We start from the raw sequence: 19,504 nt of genomic DNA, 5'->3' as shown, positions 1-19,504 counted from the left end.
TTTCCGTTATATAATGAAGTTATTGTACGATTTCTATAATATGGCATGACACAAATCATTGAAATAGAAGACGACATTCATACATTCAGTATGATATGAACATGAGTGTGATATTCTGTTTATCCAGTAACTCCAAAAAGACTTGCACATTTTGGGCAAGCCAGGACACGTTTCAATGTCCACTAAATCATACAAATGTGCATCGTTTTAAAAGTGTTTTACACTTTTTATGATATCGATGACAGAGGCGTTTTACATAACCCCTCTTAACAGCTAGAGTCGTTATGAAGAAGCTGACATCGGATAATGGGAGTAATTGGAAGGTGCGTTCATAATGCAGTCACTCAGAAAGGTACTATCGTCGTTCAAATGGGGGGGTCATAGAATCTGTTGCCAGACGAAAACACTTACACCATTTCTCCTACGTGCTCTCTTCTTGGCTTTAGCTGTAGTGTTGTTCTCTTTTAGCATGTACTCACGTATGTTAAGGGTCAACACGATAAGTCATTGCATATAGAGATAAGGTATTGGTGTTAAAGCACTTGCTCAGACAGTAAGAAATAGACTTAGAACAATGACGGGAATTCATTGGCTGCTTTGTTGTCTCACTATATGCAATGTTGTCGGCTGTAAGTCATGTTATTTTCTATCGTTTTCTATCAGAGTCCTCTACTATTCTTTAAAACTGGAACGGAAAAAATAGAAATATGGTTTTGTTTATATTATCCTCGGATGTTATTTCGACATTATGCGTCAATCGTGTATTGGCAAACCTTAGATCAAAGCTTATCGCATTTAAAATGTACGACAAAGCGTGGATTTGTTTAATGTTTATAAAACCTAGTGTTTTCGACAAATGACCTAATTGTTGATAGGTATAAAATGATACAAAAATAAAACAATATGATAATCACTGCTATCTTAATTTACATTAATTAGTGGGGATATCAACGTTTAAGTTTGCTTCCTACTACACCGACCACATGGTGCTGCAGCATGGCGCTGGTGGAGCGATCGTGTGGGGAACATCCTCACACATAGGGGACACGGTTCAACTGTTTCTGAACGGTCATAAGGTCTTTGATGATGTTGTCACATTCAATGAATCGGGAGTTATGACGTGGATTGCGAAGGTGGCCGTCACTAATGACAATTATGGTCCTTACACCCTGTCGGCAAAATCAAGTGAAGGGACGATAACTTTACATGACGTGATGTTCGGTGATGTATGGGTATGCTCCGATCAGAGCAACATGGAATTTACCATGTATGGCGTGAGTACAACTTATTGACTTTTTATTTGCAGGAGGACCTTGGATTCATTTTATGAGTGTTTTCCTTCATATCGATATCAAATGTACTGGCAGTTAAATCACTGTTACAGGACATGAAATACATTGATATAAGTAAAGATTTTTCCCTTGTATGTAATAGTTTACAAAACCAGTATAATCAAACGAATGAGCATTTTTACATAAAATATATATTCTTTTGGTGAAATGTAGCTTACAAACGCGTCCGCCGAGCTCGCAGAGGCTTCGAACTACAGTGATATCCGCTTATTTCAAGCTAAGCATTCGCTGGCCAGCGTTGCACTACATGACTTCAATCTGACAGCAACTTCACAGTGGTCAGTTCCGAATCAAGGTACGACTATTATGTAAATCATCGATATTAGATTACGTTTATCCTATGATGTCACCTTTAATATGCATGTATTCCTAACATCACCAAAGGCAAATGCAATCCTGAACCAAACACATGCATGTAACGGATACATCATTGTGATATCTCCTGGTATGTTTCTGCACTTTAGATCATAACCGTATTTACGTGGTTCAGCTAGAAACTGCATAGTCCAGCCGGCTTTAAATGACTAAATTATACAAAAATGGTTGTTCATTGGATTTTTCGTTGTTACTAAAATGTGACTTGTTTCCTGCTTGGAACCTTTGACACTATATTCAGTGTGATAGAACTATCACAACGAGGCTTACACAACCATATCACAACCTTCCATGAATACACACACTCAACCACCTACTTCCTCTATTGATTTCTGTCCATCAATAACCATATGTGTGGCCAGGACATTAAGTAATATGAAACTTAAGCTCAAGAAAGCAGCAAATACCGTTTTTGCAGTTTTTTTTTTTTTTTTTTTTTGTTTTTTTTTTTTGTTTTGATAGAATTTGATAGTGATCGTGAGTAGTGTAAATATATATATATATATATATAGCAATAGCAATAGACAGAAGATGTTCCGTGGCGGGTGGCGTCGATGTGTCCAGTCTCCGTGTGAACCTGTCTTTGGTTCATATTTTGCCTTAGTTTTATTATAATATGTGAAAAAGATGGTATTTTGTTGTTGTTTCTACTATGTTAAAGACTATGACATTCTTAATAATTGTTGCCTTATAAATACAAGGAATACACATGCTGGTTTTAATACACAACTGTTAGTTAGTTAGTTAGTTAGTCAGTTAGTTATTAGTTAGTTAGTCAGTTAGTTATTTAGTTAGTTAGTTAGTTAGTTAGTTAGTTAGTTAGTTAGTTATTTAGTTAGTTAGTTAGTTAGTTAGTTAGTTAGTTAGTTAGTTAGTTAGTTAGTTAGTTAGTTAGTTAGTTCAATCAGTTAGTCAGTTAGTTAGTCAGTTAGTTAGTTAGTTAGTTAGTTAGTTAGTTAGTTAGTTATTTAGTTAGTTAGTTAGTTAGTTAGTTAGTTAGTTATGTAGTTAGTTAGTTATTTAGTTAGTTAGTCAGTTAGTTAGTTAGTTAGTTAGTTAGTTAGTTAGTTAGTTAGTTAGTTATTTAGTTATTTAGTTAGTTAGTTAGTAAGTAAGTTAGTTAGTTAGTTAGTTAGTTAGTTAGTTAGTTAGTTAGTTAGTTAGTTAGTTAGTTAGTTAGTTAGTTAGTTAGTTAGTTAGTTAGTTAGTTAGTTAGTTAGTTAGTTAGTTAGTTAGTTAGTTAGTTAGTTAGTTAGTTAGTTAGTTAGTTAGTTAGTTAGTCAGTCAATCAGTCAGTCAGTCAGTCAGTCAGTTAGTTAGTTAGTTAGTTAGTTAGTTAGTTAGTTAGTTAGTTAGTTAGTTAGTTAGTTAGTTAGTTAGTTAGTTAGTTAGTTAGTTAGTTAGTTAGTTAGTTAGTTAGTTAGTTAGTTAGTCAATCAATCAGTTATCTAGTTAGTCAGTCAGTCAGTCAGTCAGTCAGTCAGTCAGTCAGTGAGTGAGTCAGTCAGTCAGTCAGTCAGTCAGTCAGTCAGTCAGTCAGTTAGTTAGTTAGTTAGTTAGTGTTAGTAACTTCCGCATTACAATTTAGAGCGGAGTATTCATACGTCATAGAAGAACTTTTTAATGTATACTTAATGCCTCTCACTGGAAGGCTCGCTCACTCCAAATTTGGTGTTTGTTCGCTAATATAACCTAATTTAGTTTTAAATTTTCGGTTCTACCTTGGCTCTCCTTGCCGTTCAGCTTAAATTTAGTTAGTAGTAAAAGGCTTTTTACCGCAGTTATTTGTCCTGTTACCGAATCCGGGCGATGATGTTTTAGTATGATTGCACTGTAAAACGCACATAAGTGGCACGTTCATCGATGTATAATGTCCCTGTATGACTATTGCTGTTGCAAACAAATTAATGGCGAACCACCCAAGGTCATACGAAGACGAACTTGAAGGTCAGGAGCTAGCGCAACATGTGATGTGTGACTTGTAGCTAGCGTTTATAGTATCAGTTACAGGAAAATAACCCATCTGGCCGCGTTAAAAGAGCCAAATTTATTGCTCTGGTGAACGCAGATTTCGACCCGACAATGGTGTGTCCAGTTGCATATGGTAAATTTGCGGGTATCTAATTTATCTGTGATATCTAGATCGTTGGTTTCTTGACCGTGTGTAAAATCATTTAAGTTGCCTCTACTTTATACTTGACCAAAATAAAAATCATTAACGTTCAATAGATATAGGAAAAATGAATATAGGACAGCGTGGTTTCAAGCCACAATATACGTAACTGGGATATCATTTCAAACATTGGAGAGGAATATAAACAAACGTTTAAATGATAATGCTGAAAACTTATGTATCTGAGAAAAATTGAAGTACATATTATTTTGTAAAGAGGTGTCCATTTTTCGCTTTGTGCGTTTATCTGTCCTAAAATCGTTCACATTTGTTTGACTTTTGATTTGGAACAAAACGGTCCACTTTTGCATAAGTTTAACAGAAATGTTAAACGAAATTGATCTCAGATTAGTACTGAAACATTAAAGTGTATCCCATTTACGTATATTTGGGCTTTAAGTATAATGATAATATTGGACCCTAATTTCCTATCTATGTAAACAGTGAACATTGTTTAAGCTGTCTAATCTTATACAAATATTGAACAAATTTCCCTGATTTTTTACAGGAAATTTGGTAGGCTTTTCTGCCGTATGCTGGCTATTTGGCAAGCAATTGTCTTCACAATTCAAATATCCAATCGGGCTTATCGAGTCAAATTGGGGTGGAACAAAAATTGAATGGTGGTCTTCGACCTCTGCCTTAAGCAAATGTTCTCACCAGGTAAAAAGGTATGTTCAACTGACTAAGTATAGTATTTGCTACTGCATAGCTGGCATAACACGGTATGATATTCAAGGTGATTAAAAATCGTGATAATTCAGACCTAGTCAGCATTGACTGTTCACGTTCACTGTGAAAGGATGACACGAAAGGGTTGCACGAAATTAATCTCCATGACGGATCGGAGATCGGGACAACAACCGCGAATTAAAAGCCCTATGATCAATTTAGGAGTTAAAAGAAACACCAAGATACCATGTGTATTGTAACACTGTAAACATACATGTATTGTATATAAGTTGTAATCTTAGTTTAGCTTTTGTCTTGCTGAAAGCATTGGGCTTAGATATATTTACTAAATGCAGTCACTTTATGGATGCACGTAATTATCATAGCTTTAAATTTCCTTAAAAGATTGATAATTTGTTTGATTGTAATTGCTCCGAATTGAGTACATTTACAATAGTTTTAGAATGAGAAAAGATGATTTGCACATATTATGAAATTATATTTGTAATTGTTTTCTCAATAATTAACCGTGATTAACCGTCTGATGTTTTCAATCTTAAGAGTTATCCATAACTCGGATCTATGGAACGCTATGATGAATCCTCTTACGAGAAACACTATTTACGGAGTTATTTGGTATCAAGGTAATAATTCATGTCTTTGTGTCGTTATATTCATTCAATTTAATTTCCAGTAAGGTCGAAACAGCTATATGATGTAGTTGATTGCATTAAGTGGCTCCAACGTCTTTGATTCTAAAGCATTGCGATGTGCTTTTTACTCGTTACTGTTTTGTACAATGCTCTATTTGTTTAACAAGATATACCATGACCACGTTGTTATTTTCAGCAGCGTATGCGGGAGCTTTGGGTTTTACGTTGATAATTGATGGTTCTTAATGGCCTGACTCTGTATTGACGAACCTTTCATAATTCAATAATATGGTGCAATGTATGCCCTTGGTGTTTATGTATCGATCTCTAATTATAGGCCCCTATGAAAGAACCCTGCCAAAGTGTAAAGCACTGACTTACAGTGTAAATCTACCAGGTTCGTTGTAAATATCTTAGATACTTTATTATACTATACCATACTTCTTGTTACCATAAAGATTATCATTTTGCAGTAATAAATTTTATCTTTAGTGCTGTTTTCACAACAAATGTATTCATTTTTCCATTATAGGAGAGGCGAACCTAGCAACATCTGATTTGTATAGTTGTCAGTTCCCGGCTATGATAAACGACTGGAGACAAAGATTCAGCTCGGCATCCCTTCACACAACGTCAGCAGAATTTCCGTTTGGTTTTGTACAGGTAAGAAATACTATACACGGATACTGGTAAATAGTCGATGACTGAAAGGGTGAACACGTTATAATATTATTTTTATATAATTTTCTTTGCTACGGCCCTTCCACACAGAAAATGTCGCCAACAGCGACCTAAAGAAGGACAAAAAAATAAAAAAAAAATATGACATTTATTTTTAAGAAATATTTTCTTTTCAACAAACAAATTTGACTTTAAATCAATAAAGTTAATTGCTGTTAAAGCCCCAATATACGTAACATTCACCAAAAATTTAGTGTATAATCACACATAATTATTGAGATATTCTCTAAGACGTAGTTAAAATTAAGTTATTCAAACAATAGTTACCATGACTTTGTGCATAAAGTATTGATACATGAGCAGTTGAAACTCGCTATTTGTAAACACACCTCCATTTTAAACACGCCGCCATCGAAATTACGATTGTTGCCGAACCACGTCGGAAAGTTCATGACCTGATCTCGCGAGAGTTGAGGTTTCTACTTATAGAGGAAGTACATGCAGATATGTCTACGGTAAGTTTTTGTTTACAAACATTGTTTGCGAAGTCTTGTCGTAGACTTGATGTATTCCTGTGATAAACATTCAGTTTTTGGGAAATTATTAGAAGGAATAATTAGTTTAGAAACGATACGACGCACAATTATAACGTAAGAATTCAGAACTGGCCTGATGTATGATTGGAAAAAAAAGGAAGCGACTGGTGGCCGTCGGTACTGTGTCTGCCATGTTTACACACGCGGAATATGCGCATGCGCAATGTCATCGCTACGAGCGGTAATGTATGAATTAGTGTGGGTCCCACATTGTTTATTTTCCGATTTTTTCAATTTTTATTTAAATTGAAAACAGTCAGTTTTATTTTCTTTAATTAAAGGAAAGTATTTGTTTTGTTACATATATTACGGGGAAAATAAGATAAAGTTTGTTTTTTATGGTGATTTTTACGTATATTGGGGCTTTAATTACATACCTTAATAATAAGCAATGATAAAGTACGTACAAAGGCAAATGTTGCATTTGAGGAATAGAATATCATTCTCGTTTCCATTTAGAGAAATAAAAATTCTTCTTAAATGTTCCCATGAGTTAGTTATGTAGCTAGCACCCAATGCGCCTGAGACGATAGCCAAAGGATTCCCAGCGCTGAGATGGGCTCAAACGGCCGGATACGGAAAAGTACCAAACCCAAAAATGCCGAATACATTCATGTCTGTGGCCTTGGACCTACCCGACTTTAAATCACCGTACGGCAGGTATAGTAAAAAAAATTTCTTGTTCCCTTTTTGTTCATTATACATTTGGGAGTCGCCGTAAAAAGGAAATTGTTGACTGGAAGAATTCTTCGATTCTGGCAATTATAGCCTATCGTTAAATATTGAAAATGTTCGGTGAATAATTCTGAAATCCAATGTGTATGTTTCTCTTGGTCTTCAGTTGTAGATTGTTATTTAAGACCTAATAAGCAAACCGAAACTGTCGACAAGCGGCCATCTTTGATTTTACTAGGGATAAGAAGTTATCACTGCCTTGAGAGCTAATTACTTGATGAGTTATTCTCACGTTTCTGGTGTATGTGTAGGTTATATTTTGTCCATGTTTTGCATGTTCGAACTGATCGGAAAGAGTAAAATGGAATCCAATGATGCATAACTAATTGATATTAAGTGATGACAGCGGACAGGATCCCTCTGAGATTTCTCATCCCCGTATTTCAGTACACTTTTTCATGATATATTTCTGTAATATTCTGAGTAAACAATATTCGTAGTCCGTTTCGTTATCATTTTAGAATTTTGTAAAACGTGTATTTGCAGTAGAATAATATATGAACACGTGCGTTTGCCACTTCTATTAACATAATCGATTTCACAAACCGGAATTGCATATGACTTTAAAAAAGATAAAATAACACGGACGTAACTAAATCGAAAGCAGATATTTTGGTTTGTTTTGTATCGCACTCAAAAACCAGCTTTTTCATTTCCATAAAGTTTTTTTTTATTATTCTACTATAGTACTTAAAAAGCAAGAATATCCTGAAGCTGAGACTACATATGGTTAATTTATCGGTTAATACTCTAAATCATTTCCATTAAGTCGTTTTTGTATTTTACCATATCACTTAGAAAGCAAGGATATCCTGAAGCTGAGACTACAAACTTCCAAATCGCTTGTAGTTGTATCTCATATAAGATTTTACTAAGACGTCATAAAGTTATTGGTGTTCGACAGGAATCAAAGTAGATTATCAACTTACTCACCAATATTACATCAAACAGAATTCGTCATCGTACTTGTTGTCATTGCTCCATCGTTTTATGGTCTTCCGAAATCTGTTCAAACGTTAAAACCACTAAAACGTATTTTTCCCCTTTGATTACATAAAACAAGTGTGGATACTTGGTACTGATAGAGGTCAACATCAATTTCACCAACACCTTAGGGGCCCGATTATCGACATCCGATGCACGGAAATGTCAAATTTAAACCAACGAATGATTTCTTGAATCTATCAACTTTTCATAAAATGGTGTTTTAATTGCTTCTTCTGTCAGATTTGACTTTATATTACATTTATTTTTATGGCTTTGCGTTATTATCATCAGCATACATCCTCGGTATAAACATGACGTAGCCTCCCGTCTAGTTCTCTCAGCTCTCGGGGTAGCGTACCATCAATCGGGACTGGACTATGAAGGTCCTTATCCATCGGATTACCATTTGTCTAGCCACACCCTAAATATAGAGTATGACCAGGGACGAACTCCAATAAGGGTGGACGCCCTCAGCAGTAACTTTGAGGTAAACAACAATACTTATTTAAGCTTTACTACATTTGGAAACTAATACAAACTATTATGCAAGTGACTTAATAAGTTTTATAACAACGTTTGAAATCCGAAGATGAAAATTACTCCAAGAAAATCTTGTAAATATTCTAAATCAAAAACTGTGATTAATCATACATTTCAAAATTCGTAAAACCGAAACAAACCATCATAGTTACAATAGATTCAACACCAGTATATATATATATATATATATATATCGGTCCAAGACAACCATGAATGCATTCAGATAAAAAATGTACATGAATAAGGTTGTATCAATCTGAAATTAACCTTATTTTTATATTCTAGTTCCACCGTCAAAAGACTGCATGTTAAACGGTTCTTTTTGGCGATAATTAGAAACTTTAAATAGAAGTTGAGATAGATTGCAATACAATTGAGTACAAGTGTCGTGATTTAAAATACAACATATACAAGAGTTATCTCCCTTATGCCTGTAATTAATGCGACACATATAGAAAGATAGAAGTTGTTTTCTAAATATATTGCGACTGAAAAATATTGTCATAACGGGAATCGGAGTTGTTTATTAAGGTAATATTTAAGAGAGTGCTAAATAGGAAAGTCTGGAAATCATTTGTGGAGTTTGCAAGGAAAATAGTTAGATGAGGCATGGCCAACATTGGTAATTTTACAACAAGAAAATATTAAAACCATTGACTTTACATAATTGATATACTATACAATGTCGTACGATGTAAATGACGCTAAGAACAAATCGCTAGAGATTAAATGTGATATATATCTATTAAGATAAATGAATAATTTCTGGTTTAAAGAAAAATAAACACACAAAATTTATGTTCATAACGTCCGTAGCGAAATTTAAAATCAATCAAACACAAAAAGAATGTAATTAAAATTTAGTTCTTTGTGCGATGAAGATTTGGAGAAATACTTTTTTATTCTTAACTGTTTTCGGGCGTAATTGTACCTATTGACGATTACATGGGTTCAGGCGACGCCGTAGATAACCGAATATGTGAGTCGCTGGTAATTTTCAAACACATATCTTATTAAAAAAAACTGAAACGTATTTTGATATATTTCAGTTTCTACGCAAGTATCACTCGTCATCACCAAATTAAGTCTAGTTTTTTTCCCACGAATATGACCAGATCTAGACTTGCACAAGTTCTGGTACTGCAGACTTGGATTTGTTCAAAATAAAAAACCTTACTTTTGCTGATTTTAGCTAGTAACAAATTGAATTACTCGTAGGACAAATTCAACATGAACTGCTTTTTGCGCAGTTCATTAAATTTGTGTAATGATCAACTAATTCACCACTCCATGAAATCGACAAAAGCAAGATTCAACGCTTAAATAATTAAGCAGAAAACGGAGGAATGCAAATGAGGAAAAAGCGTTTGTATTTCATATCCGAAATTTGTGCATTACTTAAACAACATATATATAATCAGTTATTGACTTCTGCAGAAGCCAGAGATTTAATCTAGTGTAATGAGATCATGGTGATATAGTTTTTACAACTTCATTTCCATTCATTTCATTTTATCTTTGACAAATTACAGGTATGCTGTGCAGCTAGGATATGTGATAAAAATTTTGATAACTGGAAAGCAGCTACAATAGAAGCATATGACATATCGTCTGTTACACTGAACACCACGCAATGTGACCAGATGACCGTGTCTGCAGTCCGATATGCTTGGCAAGAAAGTCCATGTGCGTTTAAACAATGCGCAGTGTATGGGCGGGAAACTGACCTCCCGGGACCACCTTTTTTCCACAGTTTTCTTTGAGTGTACAATAACGAAATAAAATGCGAAAATTCAACGCATTTAATTCATTTATTAATTTATCTATTTACCAAGCTTTGTACTAACTGATTTTACGACAATTCCTACAATTATTTTATCCTACATTTCTTCTTTTTTCTCCTTCCACTTATTAGAGAAAAAACTTTGGGGTAGTTATATCGATTACCTATAGACATGGAAAAATCTTTCATGTTCTGATTTCGCAAGATGGCCGTCTTTTTCTGCCTTCTGATTGGCCTAAACCTTTTAATATCTACAGTTTGTTGTATGCAGCACATCAGGATAAAAATCCTTGAAAGGATATCTATAGGTCACTTCTTAAAATGCAGTTAAATGACATTGTCACCGAAATAGCTACAAAATGGAGGCGTCGGATTATCCGAAATTTAGTTATTTTTCAATTTTATTGACATAAATTTAGTATGAAGTTGTAGTATGGCATATGCATCTCGATGGTGACGCGTTTTATGATTGGACAAAACGATTAACCGGTGAGAAAGTCTAAAGTTTCATTTTATACGTTATAGGAGAACGCCAGGTTTTCCTGTCAGCCTCAAGTTTATTGTTTTAAATGCTTAAGGTGTACGCCATCATGTTCGCAGACATTCGTTCCCTATGTTCAGGTATTTTAATTGGTGTTTTTGACCTCTGTAACGTGTCCTAATAAAATATATACCTGTTAGTGATTAATATACATGTACTATTCTTATTAACAAACTTTCATTGAAGACACAATGGTAGCTTTGTGAAACTCAACATTTTTGGAAATAAATGTTTTCTTTTGTACTATTTTATTGCACTATATAGGTAGTTAACGAGACAGGAAACGTCAAAAGACTTCGAATTGAACTAAATTTGGAATTTCACGAATTTTCAACAATTTTTTCATAGTGTCAAGACAATTCTTGTTCTAGTACGCTTCGCACTGGTCATTTGTCTGATGAAAGTCACCATGTTGTCATCAAAACGTCACACTAAAATATTCAACTGTTATAGGAACCTTTGTCATGGTTCATTATCTACCCTAATCAAATGTAATTTTTCAATAACATGTGATCGTCTTTGTGTTGGCTGTGCGCGTTGAGCATACATCTGCACACAAAAGGTTGTTGATTCTGGAGAACCATAATCTATACAAATGTTACGTCATAATCACACAAATTGTCATCTGGCCAAACTACAAATTTATACAAAATATTCTAGCGTTATCAAAATAATGCTTTCATTGACCTGTAAGGACATTTCCCAAAATTGTTATGTTTTCGGCAAATCTTGCATATTACAATATGAATTATACTTCATATGATGTCTCGTTTACTTGACGAACGCTTGCTTCAGCAGTACATGTCAAAAATGGAGGTGTATTGTGTAATAATGCATTGGTCCAATTCTGTTATTCTACGGATCAGGATATCATGATCCAGTGTCAAGGTGTAAATATTTGCCCAGGTGTAGATATTTTAGTGTAGTGGTATTGCAAAGACGCTTCCGAGTGGCAACATCATATGTAGCTATATACATATATAGTTACATATGATGTTGCCACTTAGAAGCGCCTTTGCAATACCACTATATATATATATATATATATATATATATATACATATATGAAGACGTCAACGTTTTGAGTTGCTGGTTATTCTGTGTTTATAGTAGCATGAATGTGTATTTACCTGCAAACCATCGACGCAGGAAGTTCATTTTAAAAAGCATTGATATCAAATTGTAATTCCAAAAACGCAAGATTTTATGAATCATCGTTTTGTGAAGATCATAATAATTGAAAGCGAGACAACTCCCCTGTGCTTATGGATGAGAACACGTGTAGCCCCAAAGCAATTCTGTGATAACCTGTTGAAGTTCAAAATGCTATGTATTATATCGGTATATGCCTTGTAGCAAATATGACATGAATAGTACTTTTATTGATTAAAGATTTCGGATTTGGAACCAGTGTAGAGATAGTAATTTTCTATTAGATCCTTACATCCGATGCAATGCCAGGTTTCTAAGGCGCTGACATAAGGACCTGGAATGTTAATTTCTACAGCAATTTTGATAATTTTCTTTTATGTTTATGCATTTCCAAATTGTCTTTTTTCACGTTCAGGATGATCAGGTGATTTCAATAATTACTATTTTAGCTACAGATTAGTTGTTTAACTGTTGTATACATTACTTATCACAAAAGACATATGGTTATCCTCTCACCACCTCGTAAATTTCATAGTTCAAAGCGTTCAACCCTTCCATTCATGTACAGTCGTCACATGTTGATAAAATAGACAAGTATTTTGACCTTGGTTTGTACTTTTGCTTTGATAATGCAAAACCTAGTCATAAATATCTGAAAAAAGTGAGATGTCATTGTCAACTATCTTGTCCTAAATGTCATTCACTTACAAATCTTCAACACTTTATCCCATACCCCTTTTGGCGTTATTGTATTGTTTAATGTTTTCACGTTTTAACCGATAAACCATAAAAAAGAGTGATTTATCATTTGCAAATAATTACTTATTACAACTGCTCAATCCATTTCTGAGGTATATAAGCCGCTTTCAAAGTAAAGGGCAATGTTATTTCTTCTAAAGCCAGTAGGTCTCGATAACCACAATGTTATCTTATGATACCGAAGTACGTGCTCTCTTATCTAGATTTCAGCCCTACTAGGAATAGATTCGCACTTGATGTTCTTGCAGGTGAATATGTTGAGACTTCGTGTATTCCTGGTGTTAATATTTGCATCCGAATGGTACTGCACAAAAGGTGATGTATAATTTTAATGTTTTTTTAAACAGTTTAATAAATAATAAGCAAGACAAATTGATACCGTATATCATCGTTACTACCAGAGAAAGTATCATGTGATTAATTATAATTACATGCCCTCACAATGAAATGTTTTACTTTCCCGAGTTAATTCAGTTAGTTAATGCATTGGTGAACATAACCCCGAGGTGCGTGGTTCGACTCTCCTAATCCCTTGTAATCTGTGCTTCACATTAACTTGAGAAACAGACCACTGCTGACACTTTAACCTATCTAATCCCAACAACCGTGACAGACGCGAAATATTATCCCCGCAAATTAAACAATTGTAAAAGAGAGTACAACATTGTAAACCTGTACTGTCTATTTGTAGCCATTTAAAGATGTAAACAATTGTACAAGAGAGTACAACATTGTAAACCTGTACTGTCTATTTGTAGCCAATTCAAGATGTAAGGCTGGTTGGGTATTGCATGATCACTCGTGCTACATCTTCGTCAATACATCTGATTCCTGGATCGAACATATGGTAAGTCAGTAGTATGCGTGTTGCTGTAAATATCTTTATTCGTTTATAGTCTTTGAACGATGTTGTAGTCACTAACGTTAGAAAAAATGTCAAAATTTTAGGGAATTCAATCTTTATAAAAACAGAAAGTGTTGGTTTAACTGAGGCCTCTCCTTGGTAATGACGAGAGGATACAGACATAGATGATGTATCACAATAGAGGATGATAATCAATTTTCGTTTTCTTCTTATTATAATTAGCATATATACAACGTTTTTTATTCTGTTTTGACCTAGACAGAACCGTTGAAGATTAAAAAATGAACACACAAGTGAAAAAAAAAAGTTTAATGCAAATTTTGATTAGGACATTGTAAAGTGCGAAATTATTATTTCAACTGCATCTTACTGCTTCATCTCATCCAAATTGATCGCAGAAAAGTTAAAATCCAGATTTGGAGTTCGACAAGCGCCAAAATGCAACAGATAAGATTTCTATTTCGAAATATTTAGACACAATATGACTATTAAAATCAAGTATACCAGTCTCTACTCTCAGGAAGGAAAACTTTTGCTCTTGGCTATATTTCATAAACTATCTGTAAGACTAGGAACTTAATTTGTCATACTAGCTATTCCTGTTCTTTGTTTTACCATGTGTTGTAGTTTTCAGGTCTTCTCGCCCCTACAAGGACATTGGAAAAGTCATTACAGAAAGCATGCAGTCACATTGGATATAGTAATATTGCTTCAATAGGATGACACAAACAATCTCCCAAACGGCAAAACCACATGCACTTATTCTCAATTTCGTTAAGTTTCTAAGAGGGCATAAAATTCAATGCAAATAATAATACGTCCATGTTTAGAATAGTTTGACGTTTGGCGGCATTTTGTCTTTCAGCAACACTGTGTCCTCATCGGTGGGCATTTGGCCTCTATCGACTCGGAAGAGGAGAACAGATTTCTGGAGGGAGGAGTGCGGGTGCGACGTATGCATATTCACTATAATTTAAGTATTAAGAGGATTGGTGTCATTTGATGTGTATTATTTTATGGTTGACGTAGCCACATTGAATCCTTCACCATTGATAGATTTATGGTATAGACCTGTCAACTCCATATCACATCCTAACACAATTCTAATTTCCCATCCTACATTCCTGACATTTCTTTCAAACAATTAAAACTTCATTCGATATTATAGCCAATTCGATTTCAGAATTATATTGCATATTACGGAGAATATCATTTGGTCTCAACAATTAAAAATATGAACATTCTAATAACGTTGTAATAAATATCTATCAGGTTTGATTTTTGCTTCATGCGAGACATGTAATTGCATGCTGTGTAGGTCACATCTGAAGGTTTGCGAATAACAGCAAGATTGTCTGTGATATCTGATACGAGAACACCTAAGCAACATTTGGAGGTTTTTTACTTGTTCCCTCTACTCCGAGAAGATGGAATTACCAAACGAAAATTGCCCAAACGCCAATTGTCTTCCTTCATTTTCTCTTCTGCTCGTGCATAATCTAATTACGGTAATGTCAGTCCTCGTGTATGAGGAATCATCTCATATTTGCCCTCTGACCTCTGGACGTTGTGTTAACTTGTGCGAACTCTTTATTTGATGATGGTTCTTTCGTCAGATACATTTATAAGAAACTGCATGTTGTACGGTCGTTTAGGGGTAGAACGGAAATGAACTGTGGAATTCCTTTCTTTCGTTTAGTCCTACCTTCTCCCATATCAATAATTTTCCAATTGTTTATTGTATGACTCCTCCTTGGTGCGATATTTAAACTTAGAGTCTAACAATAGCGTGATGATTAACTTCCATGTAACATATATTTTAGTTACTTAAATCGTAGTTAGAAAATGCTCAGTTGATGTACACTTTCACAACCAGTGTAACTTTAGGTATTATCAGAAGTACGATTTGTTTGGAAGGTCGACTCACACACAAAATTACTTTCGATCACGATGCAGATGTGAGAGACTTACATGTACTTCTGCAATGTCTTTATCAATACAATTTTATATTTGCATTTCAAAATGACGTTATTATGGTAGGGTATGAAAAATGTCAATCGAAAGATGTTATCGCTGCGGTGTTTACACTTATAGTTAATTTTATTGCACAAAGCAATATGTTTTTAGTTATAGTACGTCTTTACCAATAACAATTGATCTATTGAAACTGATATTGAGAAGACACTGTTTCTTATCTTAACGTACAGAATGCATTGAAATTTTCATTTCATTCTTGCAGATGCTTCTTTCTGGGTAGGAGGTACAAATATGAATGCCAATAGCAGCTGGGTGTGGATAGAAAACAATAATCCTGTGCCAATGCGACCCTGTGGCCATGCTCATAATTATTGCAAGTGGAACAAAGACCAACCAAATAATTCCCATGGTAACGAACATTGCCTCGAACTAAACTTACACACTCACTGGAATGACAACTACTGTCCGTTCCCGCAGGGTGCTATATGCGAGGCGAAACCATTGTAGGTATTCTAATATGATAGAAACAATTTTATTCATAATTACGTTAACAATTTAAGGATCATTCGAATTTCCTTATTTGTCGTCCCGTACATAAGCAAATGTTTTGAAAATGAAGTCAGTCATCATAACAAAATACGTTCTTGCATACATAAAATCTGTTTCTAAACTGAATTTAAGCCTGACTGCTAATTACTTAAACGGGGAAATAATAAGCATTTATCGGCAAAGCCACACGCGCAATGTTTATAGAAATATATTTATTTAAGGATTTATTCTTTATATAATATGTATTTTATATCTAAAATCTCATAAGTCAATATAAAAGAAATACAGATTATGAAATATTTTCAAAAATCTCATTTTTTTACCAAATTTGTAGGGATTATTTTGGATAAATATTATATATACAGTGGCAAAAATTATGTGCTCATTTTTCTTTTGCAGACAAGAATACCACTGGATAACCATTGGCTAAGAGTTAATTTCTATTGTGATCTATGTAATAAACAGTTTGACATGAAATGTTTTTCTTGTCAGCGGACTTGAATTACGGGAAACGCGTACCTAGGTATATTCGTGCTGATTGCATCAAGCATTCCATGATTGAGCGAAGCGCGTATCAGAGGAATGGGTTCAAATATATGTAAATTGTCCTACTCTCCTGGGAACAACCGTCTCTGGTTTCAGAAAAAGCGATGTCCTGATGGTGGCCTTACATCCAAAACAGGTCGATCGTGATCACTCTATTACATTCAGCAAATGAAAGTCTTATCTTCTATTTGCAGACGTATGGTTTATCATATACTTTAGCATAACAAGAACTCGTTTTGATTCTAAAGATATCTAAGCATCCCTTTGTGAACAATGCTTTCCAACTCTGTATATCGAGTTATTGTGTAATTTTATGATGGTTCTGGCATCATTTTTATGTCTGCATTAGTTCTTGATCACACTGTTCACGTCACATTTGCAGGCCAAAGAAACAGAAATGAACACCAGGCTCGGAATTTGCTTCTGTGCTCTCTGGGTGCTGGGTGAAAATTAATTCAGCATGAAGTGTATTGGCGATAAGGATTTATAATGGTTGCTGATTGTATATCATCTACCGATTTAAAAACATTTCAGTATGCTAGCACTTGATAGTTTGGTAGCATAAGTGGATATTAATCTAATCTCAAAGTAAAATAACTTTTTGCTTATGATTGTTTTGTTCTAAATGCTTCATTGACAGTTTTACTTAAATTTCATAATATACCAACATGTCATTGTCATTTATACATTTCCACAATCATGGTTGCATTGTTTTGACATTTTAGACAATTTGCCGAAATGCATGTCTTAATCAAAGGATCTAATGTTTATTTCGTAGGAGCCTATATTGATTTTTTTTTACCATTTACCTGAAACTTTAATTATGAACACCTGGTCTCGTTCCCATTGTACTTTTTCAGGAATGTCCGTGTAAGTCTTTCTTTTGTTCACATTTTACCCTAGTGTTATGGAATTTGAGTTTGAATTATGATTATGTTGCCATGTTGGTATTTTCTTGATGGTTTACTGGAAAAAAGGATTTACATTGTACAAAGGAAATGTTAATTTCAGCATTTATGACATTTACATACAGAATAGAAAGGGATCCGCATTTTGTTTCTATTATTGTATCATTCTTTTCACATGTCAAACAATGTGAAATTGACTGTCAGGTAAGAAACGCCGTCCATGCTTAGGACATCAGCAGCACAGACTACCTCTTTAAACGAAAACGAGCCATTGCAGACGATATAAATCCTGTCAGAACCTAATCTATAGTGTAATGATGTGTAAAGAAGCAACACAGATTTGAATTGATTTTGGAGATAATCCTACAGCTACACTATATACGACCTTGGAGTATCGTCCTTTCCGTTTTGGTTGTCTTCAAAGGACCCTGTCTGATACTATGATGATCACATCATACAAGCCAGAATTTTGAAGTTTAACGTAGACACCCGCACAAAATACTACCGTTTGAGCGGTCATGTGATCTGATGGCACATATATTACCTGCGTCTGTCCGATACTATTTCGTCTAGCACTAAGTCCATGTCTGCGCTCTATTGACTCCATTTCCGATTTGAACCGGAGATGATACAAAAGATGAATTTCTTCATTAAGCCTAAGTATAAAATATGAATAAGCATTATTAACATTCGTATGGAATAACCGACTAGCATTTTTAACAGTTAGGAAGTTCGGATATATATAGTGAAAAAATACATTTTCATCATATAATATATAAGTGTTATCAGTTGTTGTGGCTTTGATAATACCGGTGATTCAGTAACAGTAATGGCAGATCCCCATAAGATGTTCCCAATCCCCGACCTCTCATAACATGCTCCATTAAATCCGTGCTACACTAATAACATCATCCCGGGTCTCAATCAAACCAGAGGCAGATCTGATATGCTGAATCCCAATGGGGCTGGCGTCAGTGATTATCTTTGCTGGTCAACACAAACGCGTTACAATCACATCCGAGGTTAATTCTGTCAGCACATTTACTATGGTGCTTTGTCAGTTCTTTTTTCTCAAGCTATATATGGTTGATCCTTCCAGTACTAGTAAATACAGTAATCTTTTCTTTTTTCTTTTACGAGGCATCGTCAGTTGGTTTTATTACTGAATGAACGTCAGTGTAACAAACAACAAAATAGTATATCATTACAGAAAACATTGATAGGATATTGTGGCAAAAATTGCATCAAAAACAAACACCAAATTGATAGCTTTATGCTTTGGGTCATTATGTGATAGATATGAGATTTTTAAAGTTCGATCATAAGAAAGACGACAACGTTCGTTTTGTTTTCTGAAAATCTGAGCATTTGTAATATAGTGACGTGACACAAATATTCTACCTACCAAATACAAGGATGGTATATATTCACGGTTTCGTTGATGTTTTTACTTGTGTCATATTTTAATCACTAGTCTTTTTTTTTCTTCTCATTTGACAACGTGACATGACTTACTAGGATTGACCAAGATCTACATGGCGGATGTTGTTGATCTACTCTAGATTTTCGTGTTGTTGTTAAGTGTGATAATACCTCAAAAACTGTTTAGTATTGGTGAGAACGTGAAAATAACAAATCGATTTTTCGCATTTCCAGAGCA

The 19,504-nt window shown here is 34.4% G+C and overlaps 2 protein-coding genes across 2 annotated transcripts; both read left to right on the top strand.

The window, feature by feature from the left end:
- The first annotated feature begins 574 nt into the window (after window positions 1–574).
- LOC132550455 (sialate O-acetylesterase-like) lies at window positions 575–10,527 on the top strand. Its single transcript, XM_060214523.1, has 9 exons — window positions 575–629; window positions 940–1,274; window positions 1,506–1,647; window positions 4,409–4,571; window positions 5,134–5,216; window positions 5,758–5,888; window positions 7,008–7,162; window positions 8,516–8,711; window positions 10,297–10,527. Exons 1-9 carry the CDS (start codon window positions 575–577, stop codon window positions 10,525–10,527), a joined length of 1,491 nt encoding a protein of 496 aa, XP_060070506.1.
- Window positions 10,528–13,253: 2,726 nt separating this feature from the next.
- Window positions 13,254–16,820, top strand: LOC132550421 (perlucin-like). The gene is made up of 5 exons (XM_060214483.1): window positions 13,254–13,314; window positions 13,758–13,846; window positions 14,730–14,817; window positions 16,104–16,344; window positions 16,790–16,820. Exons 1-5 carry the CDS (start codon window positions 13,254–13,256, stop codon window positions 16,818–16,820), a joined length of 510 nt encoding a protein of 169 aa, XP_060070466.1.
- Window positions 16,821–19,504: the final 2,684 nt, after the last annotated feature.

This window comes from Ylistrum balloti, unplaced genomic scaffold (genome assembly GCF_031769215.1).
Source record: "Ylistrum balloti isolate Yb309-2 unplaced genomic scaffold, AGI_CSIRO_Ybal_v1 Utg370124, whole genome shotgun sequence".
Lineage (NCBI taxonomy): Eukaryota > Metazoa > Mollusca > Bivalvia > Pectinida > Pectinidae > Ylistrum > Ylistrum balloti.
The sequence above is the reverse complement of the archived record's forward strand: the minus strand, read 5'-3'. Positions and strand labels throughout refer to the sequence as shown.

Excerpts from the sequence above, each read along its gene's own strand:
- LOC132550455 (XM_060214523.1), top strand. The coding sequence starts at position 575 with ATGACGGGAATTCATTGGCTGCTTTGTTGTCTCACTATATGCAATGTT. Across the intron at positions 1,275-1,505 it reads TGGAATTTACCATGTATGGC|CTTACAAACGCGTCCGCCGA; the intron begins GTGAGTACAACT and ends GGTGAAATGTAG. Across the intron at positions 1,648-4,408 it reads GTGGTCAGTTCCGAATCAAG|GAAATTTGGTAGGCTTTTCT; the intron begins GTACGACTATTA and ends GATTTTTTACAG.
- LOC132550421 (XM_060214483.1), top strand. The coding sequence starts at position 13,254 with ATGTTGAGACTTCGTGTATTCCTGGTGTTAATATTTGCATCCGAATGG. Across the intron at positions 13,315-13,757 it reads CGAATGGTACTGCACAAAAG|CCAATTCAAGATGTAAGGCT; the intron begins GTGATGTATAAT and ends GTCTATTTGTAG. Across the intron at positions 16,345-16,789 it reads ATATGCGAGGCGAAACCATT|ACAAGAATACCACTGGATAA; the intron begins GTAGGTATTCTA and ends TTTCTTTTGCAG.